The sequence below is a fragment of the Mauremys mutica genome, chromosome 2 (genome assembly GCF_020497125.1).
Source record: "Mauremys mutica isolate MM-2020 ecotype Southern chromosome 2, ASM2049712v1, whole genome shotgun sequence".
Taxonomy (NCBI): domain Eukaryota; kingdom Metazoa; phylum Chordata; order Testudines; family Geoemydidae; genus Mauremys; species Mauremys mutica.
The window spans coordinates 5,878,106-5,893,299 of NC_059073.1; the positions used below are offsets into that span (position 1 = coordinate 5,878,106).

Below are 15,194 nucleotides of genomic sequence, written 5' to 3' on the forward strand. Positions count from 1 at the left end.
ACCAGTGGAGTTTATTAGGGGACTGCGGCTTATTCCACATCTACCCCCCCTTCCCTTGCCCCCAGCGCAGGGCGAGGTGCTTCCCTGCACCATGGACTGTCACTCCCGCTTCCTAGCACTCATCCCCCAGCTGGGTGCCGTAGACCTCGACCTCACACAGGGAGAGACACTCCGCCCTGCCCAGGACGCTGAGTCTGACCTAGTGGCCCTTCAGCTGAGGGATCCCGGTGCGGTGTCGGTGATGGTCCCGCAGCTGCAAAGAGCAGAAGACAAGAGCGAGAGGCTGAGATTAGGGGGCACAGGCGAGTTGGCAGCAGGACTGACGACCCTTTAACTCTGAGCCCGCAGAGGCCAAAGCACGGAGGGAATGACAGACTGTAAGAGATGGGATGTGTCTCTTTCCCGTCACAACCCAATTCCCACTAGAAATAAGGTTCACATTTCACCAGCCAGGGTCATTAACTGCTGGAGCAGATAACTGAGGGACACAATCGATTCTCCTTCTCTTGCAGTCTTTAGATCAAGACTAGACGTCTGTCTAAAAGATACACTGCAGCTCACACTAAAATTATGGGCTGAGGGTAGAAAAAAATGGTTACTTACCTCTCATAACTGTTGTTCTTGGTGATGTGTTGCACATGTCTGCACATGGTCTGGTCCTTTCAATATAAAATACCAGAGCCTGGCTGATGTCCAAGGAGAGCAGGCTCTGCTCCTCCCTAGTGGCGTGAGGTTTAGGGGAAAAGACTGGCAGAAAGATCGGCCAGCTATAGTGGAATTGGGACACAACCTTTGGATGGAATTTAGGGTGCGGCCGAAGCTGCACCTTGTCCTTAAAGAAATCTGTATAGGATGGTTCCACCTCAAGGGCCCAAAGTTCTGAAAAGTAATCGCCACCAGAAAGGCTGTCTTGTCTTCCATGAGAGATGTAGGAGTGAACACGTCTCCATGGGTTCAAACAGCAGCCCCGTCAGTTTTGAGGGGACGCGGTTCAAATCCCCTGGAAGGAGCAGTTCACTCACTTGAGGGAATGCCCTCTCCAGACCTTTGAGGAAGCGAGTTACCATTTCATGTGAGAACACTGACCTATTGTCGACCTTCGGGTGGAATGCTGAAATGGCCGCCAGGTGGGCCTTTATGGATGAAGGGGCTAGGCTCTGTTCCTTCAAAGATAGGAGGTAGTTCAGGATAAGTGGGACCAAATAATGCATTGGTGGGACCCATGACCAGACAACCAGAGAGAAAAACGTTTCCAGCTTTGCACAGTTAGCCATCCTCGCGGAAGCCTTCCTGCTGCCCAGGAGAACTTTTTGGACCTGCTCTGAACAAGCCTGCTCATCGGGGCTCAGCCATGAAGATACCAAGCAGTCAGATGGAGAGAGCTGAGATTTGAATGGAGCAACTGACCGTGGTCCTGCGAGATCAGATCTGGGTACAGTGGAAGCTCGATTGGGTCTTGCGAGAGAGGCAAACGCGTGAGCTGTACCGATGGTGTCTGGAGCTATGAGAGTGACCCGAGCCCAGGGCCGCCCGGGGGGGGCAAGTGGGGCAATTTGCCCCGGGCCCAGCAGGGGCCCCCACAAGAGTTTTTCAGGGCCCCTGGAGCGGGGTCCTTCACTTGCTCCGGGGGCCCCGGAAAACTCTCGCGGGGCCCGGGCCCCGAGCTTCTTCCGCTCCAGGTCTTTGGTGGCGGGGGGTCCTCCCCTGGCATAGGCCTTTCTTCCCAGAAGATCCATCTTTTTCAGCTCCTTTGGCTTTGGAGTCTACCCTTTATTGCCTTGACAGTTCTTCTCCTTAGCAGCCACTACAATGAGAGACCCAGGCATGGAGGGTGTGAAAATAGAAACTCCCATCCCTTGGCCGGCACAAAGTAGTTTCTCTCAGTTCTCCTGGCCATGGGAGGGATGTGTGACACTGCGCCCCATATTCTGCATAGAGATATTACTATGATATGATTATAACATAACCATAATGCATTTTACGCAAGACGGGTCATGTGAGATATCATGGGAAGGTTCTGATTTACTGGATATGCTTCTCCTATTTGTATGCATGTATCGTTATTGTAGAAGTTAGGAATGTTGACTATGTATCTGTATTACAAAGGTGTTTACACAGGGGAAACGCCCACTAGACAAAAGGCTCCCAGTCTAGATGCCTGTCTGGGAAGGACCCATTCAAGTTAATGAACCATTGGGGAGAACAATAGGCCTCAGAAGAAGCTTGCCATAGGGGGTGGGGGTGGGAAGCCTTCCTGGGGACGCTACAAACAGCCTCTGACTCATGGCTGCTGTGACACTACAGGGACATGTGATCAGGTCACCCGGTGCTGGTCTCCACCTTGGGATATCAGTGTTTTTCCACTGACTGGCGTGGGAATCAAGCTTTGAAACAAAGGGTTCCCGCCCTATGCAAAAGCTACATAAGGCAGGGGAGTGACATCATCATGGTTCTTCAATGACTTCCCACCCAAAGAGACTCCTGGAAACAGCTGAGGAACAGACTGAGCTGGGGGGAAGCTGGGCCCAGGCCAGAGGGAGTTTTAGCCTGTGAATGGAACACACGGGGATTCCAAGCTATAAGCCTGCGCAGCTTCCTCCTTAAGAACGTGCCGCCTGCTGGTATCATTTAGGGTGAGGATTTGCTGTTCATATCCAACCTCTTTAGTACATTAAGCTAAGTTTGCGTTTTTGCTTATTTGCTAGGTAATCTGCTTTGATCTGTTTGCTCTCCCTTATAATCTATCTTTTGTAGTTGATAAACTTATTTTTGCTTTATCTAAAACCTGTGTGTGTGGGGGAGTCATAACTGGGGGCAGAAAGCTGTTGGATCTTCCTCTTCACATTGAGGGAGGGGGCGAATTTCATGAGCTTACGCTGTACAGTTCCCTGTGCAGCGCATGACATATAATTTTGGGTTTACACTCCGAAGGCAAAGGGGGGGGGGGTGCCTGAGCAGCTGGAAAGTTCCTTAGCTGAAGCCTTCCCATGCAGAGCTGATCACTGTAACTGCAAGTGGGTGTGTCTGCTGGAGGGGGCTTGAGGGGCCTGTCACGGCAGTGCAGTGTAAAGGGAGCCGAGGCTGGTGGTCAGGTGGGCGAGATCAGTCAAAGAGGTTGCCAGTTTGTTATTTTCTGTTTGCTTATTTTGGGCAAGGGAAGTAGGGACAGAAAAGCAGGAAAATGAGTGAAAGTGAAACCAGTAAGAAGCTGAAGCTGTGCAGACTGCACGTGGAAGAGAACGAGAAGGAACACAAACGACATATGGAATTACAGCAATTGCAGATTGAAGCAGAAGAGGCCAAGCAAAAGGCTGCCCTGGAACTGCAAGCCAAAGAAATGGAGGCCTGGAAGCTAGCCATGGAAGAGAGGGAAGAAGAGAGGAAGCATGGACTGGACTTGATAGAGAGGTGGAACCCCACACACCAGGGAGTCCCACCTCTCCAAAAACCCACAAGTGAGAATGGTTGTGCCCTGCATACAGTGAGACAGGGGATATTGCTGAATATTTCATCACCTTTGAGAGGCTTTGTGTGCTCCATGAGATTCCTGAAGACCAAAAGATGCCCACTTTGGTTGCAAATTTGTCTGGGAGAACTCTGGATATATTCAATTAGAGATGCTTCAGATTATGGTAAATTCAAGGAAATGGTTTTAAAACAGTTTCAGATTACACCTGAAACATATAGAGTACAATTTAGAAACCTTAAGAGGGGAGCTGGAATGAGTAATGTGGCATGTAAACCAGACGAGAGATTTGATGGATAAGTGGGTAAAGGGAAAAGGTGTTACCAGCTTTGAAGAAATATGTGATCTGGTGGCTCAGGAACATTTCCTGAGTATATGTAGTGATGATGTGAAACAGTGTTTATGGGATAAAAAGGTGAAAACTTAACGAACTTGCTACTCTAGCTGATGAATTTGAACACACCCAAGCATCTATTAGAAATAGATTACAGGCAGAGGGGTTTAAGTTTGGATGGATGCTGGGTTTTGCCAAAGGGTCTTTATTGGCCCCATAATGAAGCTGTGCAAGGGGAGAGTGACCCTTGCAGGTGCTGCGCCCGTCAAAATGTCCAGGAAACCATCAGACAGCTCCCTGACAACCTCTGCCTGAAGGCTCAAATTAGAGGCGACCCGCTTAAGTAAGTCTTGGTGGGCTCTCAGATCATCCTGGGGAGGAGAATTAAGAATTAACTTGTCTTCTGGTGATGAGGAGGAGGCGGCATGTGCTGTCCCAGCCTCCAGGGGAATCTCCTCCTGGCCAGCTTGCACCTGCTGGCCACTACTCGTACTGGCGCCCGCCTTGGTACCTGGAGTGTCATAGATTCAATACCAGGTCCTGTGGTGTCGCCTCTGGTGTCGACCTGGTGTTCGGCTCAGGAGTCTCTTGGTGCTTTCCCAAGTCTCCAACTGCACCAAATAGGAGTGCCTCGAGCTGGTCCCTTGGCCCAGGGGAAACCCCCATGGGTTCCAAAAAGGCCGTTGGATTGGTTCTGGGCCCCGTGGGCCAGGCGCTTTGAGGAATCGTGGCTGTCAGGGCTACTAAAGTCAGAGATGGGTGGGGGGATTGGCGACGGTGCCTCGGAAGGTCAGACCCAAAATCAGGCCCTAAGGATGAGGAAAAGCTGGAAGACCAAGGTGACCACGGCGGTGCCAATCCTCCTTGTGCCGGGGACTAGTGCCATGGGGACATCTCTGGCGAGGTAAAAAATGGAGACTTTCCCCTAGAGGCCGTTCTTGAGATTGGCCTGAAAGTGGTAGGTTCGATGCTGCTTCAGGTGCCTTAGGGTTAGGGTTACTGGCGAGGGAAAGCAGCCAGGCACAGTACTTGCTCTATCCCTATCTGCCCGTTTGCCCGCCTTCAGTGCCAGGGAACTGGTCTTCTCCTGATGTCCTCTGTGCCTCTTCCTGGGCACCGGCGAGGGAGAGCGGTGCTACGAGCTCTGCACCAATGCAGATGTACTCAGTGCCGAGGCAGAAGGAAGAGCACTGCTTAAACCCCGGCGAGCAAGGCATGTCCCAGTACCGGGGTGGCACGGACCCCCTCTACAGACACGGAGAGCAGGCCTAACTACTGCTCTATACTATTTACAACTAGTACAACTACACTAACTAATATAAACTATTTACCGAATTTTTAACTAGGAAAACTTCTAAAACACTTTGCAAAGGCAAAGGTGGGGCGCTCCAACAGCTGCCACAGGCGAGCGGGGGCTCAGCGGGGCCCCTTAGACCAGTGCTATGTGCACACGACACCAGGGGGCACCAGCGCCAAGCTGATGGATACCACGAGGGGAGCTGCGCTCCAGGCCCTCGCACCACTGCGTTGGAATGGACGTGTGCAAGCACTTGAAGAAGAATCGCGCTATCCCACGTGAAGCCAGAGCCGCTTCCCGGCAGTGGTACAAACCAGCCACTGCATGAGAGCCAGGTTCACAGTGGGAGCCATGGCCCCCGGGGACAGGAGTGACAGCAGGTCTCTGCTGGGATCTCAGCCCAGACGGATACTCTCTCACCCCCACACGTCCCATACCCAGCTGGAGCTGCTCCCCAAGGCAGGGATGGGGCAGGATGTTCAGATGGAGCCTCCCCAGTCTGCCCCTTCCAGCTGGAGCCCCTGCCCAGGGCAGTGGTAGGAAGGGAAGAGTGTCCCAGGGTTTCTGCTGTCTCACTAGGGAGTAGCTGAGGCAGAAGGAAATGGGGTAGAAAATAAAAGGGAACTAGTTTCCATTCACATTGTGCCAGCTCCTTACCCCCGGGTGGTGGAGCACAGCCCTGAGCTATGACCTCGACCTCACACAGGGTGAGATACTCCGCCCTGCCCGGGATGACGACGGTGACGTAGCGGCCCTCCAGCCCGTTGCAGCAGATGGTGCTAACGGATCCTGGTCTGGTGTCAGTGATGGTCCCGCAGCTAAAAACAGAGCAGAAGCCAAGAAGGCCAACTAAGATAGATGTATTCAAGTCAACACGGCCTTATGAAATTCACTGTAGAGTACCTAAGGATCTAGCTGAAGCTATCTCAGCACCATTAATGGTTTGTTTGCCAACTCGTGGAGACAGGTGATGTCCCAGAGGACTGGAGAAGGGCAAATATAGTACACCTCTACCCTGATATAACGCGACCCGATATAACATGAATTCGGATATAACGGGGTAAAGCAGCGCTCCGGGGGGACGGGGCTGCGCACTCCGGCGGATCAAAGCAAGTTCAATATAACGCAGTTTCACCTATAACGCGGTAAGATTTTTTGGCTCCCAAGGACAGCGTTATATCGAGGGAGAGGTGTACATATATTTAAAAAGGGGAACAAAGAGGACGTGGCAAATTCTAGATCAATCAGCCCAACTTCAGATACCTCGGAAGATACTGGAACTCAAACAATCCATCTGTAAGCACCTTCTAGCTAAGGCTAAGATTTTTTCATGGTTATTTTTAGTAAAAGTCAGGAGCAGGTCATGGGGAATAAACAAAAATTCAGAAGCCGGAGACTTGTCCATTACTTGACTATAAATAAGCGGGGGCAGGGCTAGGTAGGGGGAGGAATGGAGTCTCATGGGGAGGGGGGACTGTCGGGCTGAGCCTCCCGCCATGGCTAGAGGCACAGCCCCGACTCCAGTGGCCACAGCGGGGCGGGGGCACAGCCATGGGGGCACACAGCCCCTGCTTCAGAGCTGGCCCAGCTGCGGGACAGGAGTGTGCGGCCCCAACTGCAGCCCCCGCCAAGCCCTGGACACCGCGGGGCTGGAGCGCATGGCCCCGTATGCAGCCCCTGGTGGGGGGGTCCTGGTTCCAGCCAGCCCCAGTTGCAGGGCAACTCCTCCTCTTGAAGCTCAAGAAGTCAAGGAGGTGTGGTGGCTGCTGTGACCTCCCTGACTAAATTGTAGCCTTACTGAGAGCTATCATGGATTTGTGAAGAACAAATCATCCCAAACCAATCTAATTTCCTGCTTTGACAGACGAACCAGCCTAATGGATGGGGGGAAGCAGTAGATGTGATAGGTCTTGATTTTAGTCAGGCTTTTGACATAGTCCCACATGACATTTGCATAAGGAAACTAGGGAAATATTGTGTAGATGAAATGACTATCAGGTGGTTGCACAACTGGTTGAAAAACCATACACAGGGAGTAGTTAGCAATAGTTTTATGGTCAAATCGAGGGGACATATGTAGCGGGGTCCTGTAGGGGTCTGTTCTGTATCGGGTACTGGTCAATGTTTTCATTAATGACTTGGATGATGGAGCGTAGAGTGCACTTATACGGTAACTCCTCACTTAAAGTCATCCTGGTTAACGTTGTTATGTCACTGATCAATTAGGGAACATGCTCGTTTAAAGTTGTGCAACGCTCCCTTATAACGCTGTTTGGCAGCTGCCTGCTTTGTCCACTGCTTGCAGAAAGAGCATCCCGTTGGAGCTAGCTGGTGGGGGCTTGGAACCAGGATGGACCAGCAGCCCCCCTATAAGCTCCCAGCTCCCCTAAGTTCCCTGTGCGGCAGCTGCCTAGTTGCCAGGCAGTTCAGCTGTCTGTCCCCCCACTGCCCTGTGCTGCTCCTGCCCTCTGCCTGGGAGCTGCTCCAGGGAGCCTCCTGCTTGCTGTGTGTGTGTGTGGGGGAAACGGGTGTTAATATCAGGGTGTCCCCCTCCCCCCGCTTCTGCCCCCATCTCCACAGAGTGGGTGGGGAACGACACACGACAGGGCTCAGGATGGAGGGAGCTTGCTGGCAGCAGCTGCTGTCTCAACTTGCTGATCTACTTAAAAAGGCAAAGTACTTAGAGGGGATCAGCGTACTTAAAGGTGCAAAGTGCGTCTCTCTCACACACACCGTGTGTGTGAGTCTCTCTCTGCCATGCGGTGTCCCCTCCCTCCATTCATGCTGCCTTGTAGAGTGTGAGGCAACATTAACAACAATGGGTTAACCCTTGAGGGCTCAGCCGAGTGCTAGTTCATCATTTAGCAGTAAGGCATTCCCTGGGGAAAAGCCCTCCCTCTTCCACCCTCTGACTTCACCACCTCAGCCAAGCTTCACAATCATCATTGCTGTGTACAGTATTCAATTGTTTGTTTAAAACTTATACTGTCTTTTGTCTGGTGAAAAAAATTTCCCTGGAACCTAACCCCCCCCTTATTAACATTAATTCTCATGGGGAAATTGGATTCACTTAACATTATTTCGCTTAAAGTAGCATTTTTCAAGAACAGAACTATAACGTTAAGCAAGGAGTTATTGTAAAATTTACAGGTGATACCAAGCTGGGAGGGGTTGCTGGGGGAAAGGATTAGAATTCATAATGATCTTGATAACGTGGAGAATTGGCCTGAATTTAGAAGATGAAATTCAATAAACACAAGTGCAAGGTACTGCACCTAGGAAAGAAAATGCCCAACTACAACATGGGGAGCAACTGGTGAGGCCGTAGCACTGCGGAAAAGGATCTTCAGTTATAGTGGATCACAACTTGAATCTGAGTCCATAGTGTGACGCTGTTGTGAAAAGGGCAGGTGTCACTCTGGGATGTATTCACAGAAGTGTTGTATGTAAGACACGGGTGGTAATTGGCCCACTTTACTCAGCACTGAGGAGGCCTCAGCTGGGCACTGTGTCCAGCTTTCGGAACTGCACTTTAAGAAAGGTGTGGTGGAAAAATTGGAGAGAGTCTAATGGGCAGCAACCAAAATGATACCCTGACCTCTGAGGAAAGGCTGAAAGACCTGGGTGTGTTTAGTCTAGAGAAGAGAAGGCCGATGGGGGACGCGATAACAGTCTTCAGACAGGTAGCAGGCCCCTGAGGAGGTCAGGCACCCAGCCTCCCTGTGACAGGCTCCGCTAAGGAGAAGGAGCCAACCCAGATCCCCCTGTGAGCAGTTAATTCCCTAGGTGGCAGTGCACCAGGCAATTAGCTAAAGAACACCCGGCACTAATAAAGGTCTGTGAGGGCTCAGTCAGGACGCACAGATCACAGAGGAAGCTGCTGAGGATTGCGGTTCTCTCTCAGGGGGGCTGGTTAGGGACTCCCCAGGAAAGGGAACCTAGGAAAAGTGGCCTGGAGGGAAGAGGTTCCAAAAGGGGAGAGCTACGAGTGCCAAGCACCTAGCGGGGAGCTGGTCCCAGCGAAAAACCCTGTTCCCAGGCAATGGCAGGTGCTCCAGATCACAGAGTAACGACATGCTGCTCTGGAGACGAGCTGCAGTGCTTTGACCTCTGCAGGGGCCCTGAGCCCAGAGAGGGAACCATTCCCAGCTTTGGGCAGGAGGCCTGACTCCAGAGGGGGATCATGGGTCAAGTGGGCCTTACTAGTAAGGAGCCTGATGGAGAAGATAGATGGACTCCGTCTCTGGTGGGGCAGACACACTAAGATTAACTCTCCTTCCCCCACCCCAAGCTAGGATGCTGGGGTGAAGGCTGGCTTGTGTACTATGATTTAGCCTTTGGTTAAATAAATCAGACCCTGAAGGGACACTGTACTCCATATAACAGCCTCACTGAACTCACGGAAAGCCCACAGTGGGAAACTGAGGCAGGGACACAACGACAGTTCTGCACCGGGCCAGCAAGTGGTGCACCACACGTGTGTACCCACCAGAACAAGTTGTTACAAAGAGATCGGTGATCAATTGTCCACCCGGTGTAGGACAAGAAATAATTGGCTTAGTATGGAGCAAGGATGATTTAGGTTGGATATTAGGAAAATCTTTCTGGCTATAAGGATAGTTCAGTATTGGAATTGGTTATCAAGGGAGGTTGTGGGATCCCCATCACTGGAGGGATTTAGGAAGAGGTTAGATGGTCTAGGTATATTTGGCCCTGCCTCAGCATGGGGGGATGCACTAGATATGCTCTTGAGATCCCTTCCTGCCCTACATCTCTGGGTATCTGTATGGTGTGACTGGAACACTGAGAGAGACCCTGCCTGTCCTCGTCCCCATCACAACCCAATTCAGCCTAGACATAAGGTTCATGTTTTTATCGGCGGTGGCCATTTACCACTGGAGCATATTGCTGGGGAGCACAGTAGAGTCTCCTTTCCTTGGAGTCTTTAAATCAAAACCGGACGTCTGTCTAATAGATACGTGGCAGCTCACAGGGCAATTGTGGGCTCAGTGCAGAATCCCTGTGAGAGATTTTCTGGCCCGTGTGGTACAGGAAGTCAGACTAGATGATCAGAAAGGTCACTCTTGGCGTTAGAAATCTATGGATTTCAGAAAAATCTGTTCCTGTTGCCTTGGATGTGATAATCCTACTTGGGCAGGAGCTGTGAGGGCAGAGAGAGAACACGCAGGGGGGCCTTGAGGGATCGGCTCTCCCCTGGATTGCCCTGCAGGGGTCGCTGTGCTCAGTGACATGGGGTTCCCTTCCAACCAGGAGCTGAGAGCACAGGGAGCTCCGAGGGGAAGAGACCAAGCCCTGGTCCGAGTGGGCAATGATACCCCTGGGTCTGAGCTGGGAGGAGTCGTCTCACTCCACAGAAAGGGGAAGCAACTCACATGGGGTTCTGCTTGCCATGGTCGGCCAGGGAGTCTCCTACGCGGATCTGGGCCCCTCTGATTCTCTCCCCACAGCATTCGTCTTCCCTGTTCTTCACGATCACCGCAGAGACAGACTGACGACTGCCCAAGTCCACGTTCCACCACGGCTCTGTGTCGAGCTGGGTGTGGCTGCAGGAGCCTTGTACCCACTTCCCATCGCGTTTTCCATCCACGGCCTTTCCAGCCACGGCTTTTCCAGTCACATCTTCAAATATGGAGGACTGAGTGGCCGGGCGCCCCAGCGCCAAGTTCTGAGCTGGAATCAGAGGGCGAGAAGAGGGGAGGTGGGACGTGCCCTTCACTGGGGGGGGTCTAGATGCCCTTTGTCCCACATGGAGCCAGAGCCGCTTCCCGGCAGTGACACAAACCAGCCACTGCATGAGAGCCAGGTTCATAGTGGGAGCCATGACCCCAGGGGACAGGAGTGACAGCAGCTCAGTGATGGGGTCTCAGCCCAGACAGAACCGCTCTCAGCCCCCCCATGTCCCATACCCAGCTGGAGCTGCTCCCCAAGGCAGGGATGGGGCAGGATGTTCAGATGGAGCCTCCCCCTTCTGCCTCTGCCAGCTGGAGCCCCTGCCCAGGGCAGTGGTGGGAAGGGAAGAGTGTCCCAGGGTTTCTGCTGTCTCACTAGGCAGTAGCTGAGGCAGAAGGAAATGGGGTAGAAAATAAAAGGGAACTAGTTTCCATTCACATTGTGCCAGCTCCTTACCCCCGGGTGGTGGGGCACAGCCCTGAGCTAGGACCTCGACCTCACACAGGGTGAGATACTCCGCCCTGCCCGGGATGACGATGGTGACGTAGCGGCCCTCCAGCCCGTTGCAGCAGATGGTGCTGACGGATCCTGGTCTGGTATCGGTGATGATCCCGCAGCTGCAGAGAACAGAAGACCAGAGTGAGAGGCTGCGATTAGGGAGCACAGGGGAGTCAGAAGCAGGGTTGGTGAGCTTGTTACTCTGAGCACACAGCACTGGAGACCGCAGCAAGGCAGATCTATTAAAGTTGGTAGGGCCTGATGAAATTCACTCTAGAGTACTAAAGAATAGCTGAAGCAATCTCAGAAACATTAATAATTTGTTTGGGAACTCATGGAGGATGCCCGAGGTCCCAGATGACTGGAGAAGGGCAAACATAGTAGTTATCTTTAAAAAGGGGAACAAAGAGGATGTGGGGAATTCTAGACCAATCAGCCCGACTTCGATACCTGGAACAAATGATCAAACAATCAATTTGTTCAAACCTAGAGGATAATAAGCAGATAAGTAATAGCCAACATGGATTTGTCAAGAGCAAATACCAAACAATCTAATTTCCTTCTTTGTCAGCCGTCCAGTAGATGAAGGGGAAATGGTAGATGTGATATATCTGGAGATTAATGAGGCTTTTGATGCAGTCTCATCAGCAAACTCGGGAAATACTGTCTAGATGACATTACTATAAGATGGCTGCACAATTTGTTGAAAAACCATACTCAAAGAGTAGTTATCAATGGTTCCCTGTTGTTTTGAGGGGACGTATCTAGGGGGGTCCAGTAGAGGCCTGTACTGTTTTGGGTACCAGTCAATATTTTTATTAATGACTTGGATGATGGAGTGGAGAATACACTTATAAAATGTACAGGTGACACTGAGCTGGGAGAGGTTGCAAATGCTTTTGGGAAAAGGATTTGAATTCAAAATGACCTTGACAAATTGGAGAACTGGTCTGAAATCAACAAGATAAAATTCAATAAAGACGAGTGCCAAGTTCCGCACCTAGGATGGACCCCAGAGGTTGCAGTGCCTGGAGCAGGGAGACGAGCCCAGCCAGCCCCATGGGACAGGAGCCACAGGAGCTGCACATGACCCTTTGAAACATTCTGATGACCCAATTTTGGGTCCCAATCCCTGGGTTGAGAAACCCTTATTTAGACAACCTGACCTCTCAGTAGGGTGACCAGATGTCCCGATTTTATAGGGACAGTCCTGATTTTTGGGTCTTTTTCTTATAAAGGCTCCTATTACCCCCACCCCCATCCTGATTTTTCACACTTGCTCTCTGGTCACCCTACCTCTCAGGAGGGTGAAAGAATGGGGTGTGTTTAGTCTAGGGAAGAGATGGCTGATGGGGGACATGATAGTCTTCAAACAGGTCCCAGGGTAGCAGATCCCTGAGGAGGTCAGGCACCCAGCCTCCCCGTGACAGGCTCCGCTAAGGAGAAGGAGCCAACCCAGATCCCCCTGTGAGCAGTTAATTCCCTAGGTGGCTGGGCGTCCGTCAATTAGCTAAGGAAATCCTGGGCCTAACAAAGGGTTATGAGGACTCAGTCAGGACACACAGATCACAGAGGAAGCCAAGTGCGGAGGGAGAGCTGGCCCCAGAGAAAGGACCTTTCCAGACAATGGCAGGTGCTCCAGATTGCAGTGGAACTACAAACTGCTGTGCAAAAGAGCTGCAGTGCTTTGACCTCTGCAGGGGACCTGAGTCCAGAGCGGGAACATTTCCCGGGTGATGGCAGGAGGCCCAACTCCATAGGGAGGCCCCAGGATGACAGGGCCTTCCTAGTAAGGAACCTGGACAGAGGAGAAGGATGGAGTCATGTGGGGCAAATCCTTTATTCCCCTCCTCCCTGATCTAGGATGTGTGGGGATAAAAGCTTGCTTGTGTACCTCATTTTGACCTTGGGTTAAATCAATTGTACCCCTGAAGGGGAACTGTTCACTGCATCAAAGCCTCATTGATCTCCCTGAAATCCCATATGGGGAAACTGAGGCAGGGACCCCACCACTATTCTGCTCTGGGCCAGCAGGGGCGCTCCAAAAGTCAGTGTTAGGTTGTTACAAAGAGGACTGTAATCACCTGTTATCCATGTCCATAGACTCATAGACTTTAAGGTCAGAAGGACCATTATGATCATCTAGTCTGATCGCCTGCACAATGCAGGCCACAGAATCTCACCCATCCACTTCAATAACAAACCCCTAACCTATGTCTGAGTTACTGAAGTCCTCAAATTGTGGTTTGAAGACCTCAAACTGCAGAGAATCCCCCAGCAAGTGACCCATGCCCCATGCTGCAGAGGAAGGCGAAAAACCTCCAGGGCCTCTGCCAATCTGCCCTGGAGGAAAATTCCTTCCCGACCCCAAATATGGTGATCAGTTAAACCCTGAGCATGTGGGCAAGACTCACCAGCCAGCACCCAGGAAAGAATTCTCTGTAGTAACTCAGATCCCACCCATCTAACATCCCATCCCAGACCACTGGGCATACTTACCTGCTGATAATCAAAGATCAATTGCCAAATCAAGGGCAGGACAAGAACTAATCGCCTGTATATGGACTTGGAGAAATTGAGATTTAGTTTAGACATAGAGAAAAGCTTTTGAACCAGAAGGATAGTTAAATACTGGTATAAGTTACCAAGGGAGATTGTGGCATCCCATCATTGGAGGTTTTGAAGAACAGGTTGACCAAGCCCCTGCCAAGGATGGCCTAAGTATGAATATGAATTGACAGTGTGATGTTGTTGCAAAAAAGGCAAATGTCATTCTGGGATCAATTCGGAGTGTTGTATGTAAGATGGGGGGGTAACTGTCCCACTTTATTCGGTGCTGGTGAGGCCTCAGCTGGAGAACTGCGTCCAGTCCTGGGCACTGCACTTTAAGATAGATGTGGAAAAACTGGTGAGAGTGGGGGGATGGAGTAGATGACCTTTGAGATCGCTTCCCACCCTACATTTCTGTGTCTCGGTGGAGCAAATGGAGCACTGTAAGAAACATGCCTGCCTGAGTCCCCATCACAACCGAGTTTAGAATACATGTAAGGTACACACATTTATCAGTGAGGGCTATTAACCGCTGGAGAATATTAATGAAGGACACAATGGATTCTCCTTCCCTTGGAGCCTTTAGATCAAGACTGGATGTCTGTCTCAAAGATACACCACACATCACACAGAAATTATGGGATCAGTGCAGAATCACCGTGTTAGTTTCTCTGGCCTGTGTGATACAGGAGGTCAGACTAGATGATTGGAAAGGTTTCGTCTGGCCTCAGAACTCCATGGATGTCAGAAAAATCAGTTCCTGTTTCTTGCATGAGATGATTCTACCTGGGCAGGAGCTGCGAGGACAGAGAGAGAACACGCAGGAGCCTGGAGAGAGATCGGCTCTACCCGGGATTGCCCTGCAGGGGTCGCTGTGCTCAGTGACATGCGGTTCCCTTCCATCCACGGGCTGAGAGCACCGCCAGCACCGTGCTCCCAGCCCCAGGGAACTCCAAGGGGAGGGGACTACAGCCTTAACCTGGCTGGCAGCCATAGAATCGAACCATAGGCTTTGAAGGGACTGCAAGGGACATCTAGTCTAACCCCTGCCAAGATGCAGGATTTGTTGTGTCTGAGCCAGACAGATGGCTCCAGCCTCCTTTTGAAACCCCCCCCGTGAAGGAGCTTCCATGATCTCCCTAGGTGTCTGTTCCGCTGTCCTACTGTTCTTACAGTTAGGAAGTTTTTCCTGAGATTTAATCTAAATCTGCTCTGCTGTAGCTTAAACTCATCACTTCTTGTCCTGTCCTCTGTGGCAAGAGAAAACATCTTTTCTCCATTTTTTTATGGCAGGCTTTCAAGTATTTGAAGACCGCTATCATGTCCCCCTTAATCTCCTCTCTTCCAAACTAAACATG

At 51.3% G+C, this 15,194-nt stretch overlaps 1 protein-coding gene across 1 annotated transcript in view; it reads right to left on the minus strand.

Moving 5' to 3' along the window:
- Positions 1 to 88: 88 nt before the first annotated feature.
- LOC123365218 overlaps positions 89 to 15,194 on the minus strand; it is a 38,556-nt gene continuing 23,450 nt past the window's right edge. Inside the window, exons 10-13 of the mRNA XM_045007922.1 lie at positions 11,245 to 11,405; positions 10,491 to 10,788; positions 5,755 to 5,915; positions 89 to 253 (exon numbers count right to left, since the gene is read on the minus strand). Coding sequence (XP_044863857.1) covers positions 153 to 253; positions 5,755 to 5,915; positions 10,491 to 10,788; positions 11,245 to 11,405 — 721 coding nt within the window. The 3' untranslated portion in view covers positions 89 to 152. The remainder of the gene's footprint in view (positions 254 to 5,754; positions 5,916 to 10,490; positions 10,789 to 11,244; positions 11,406 to 15,194) is intronic.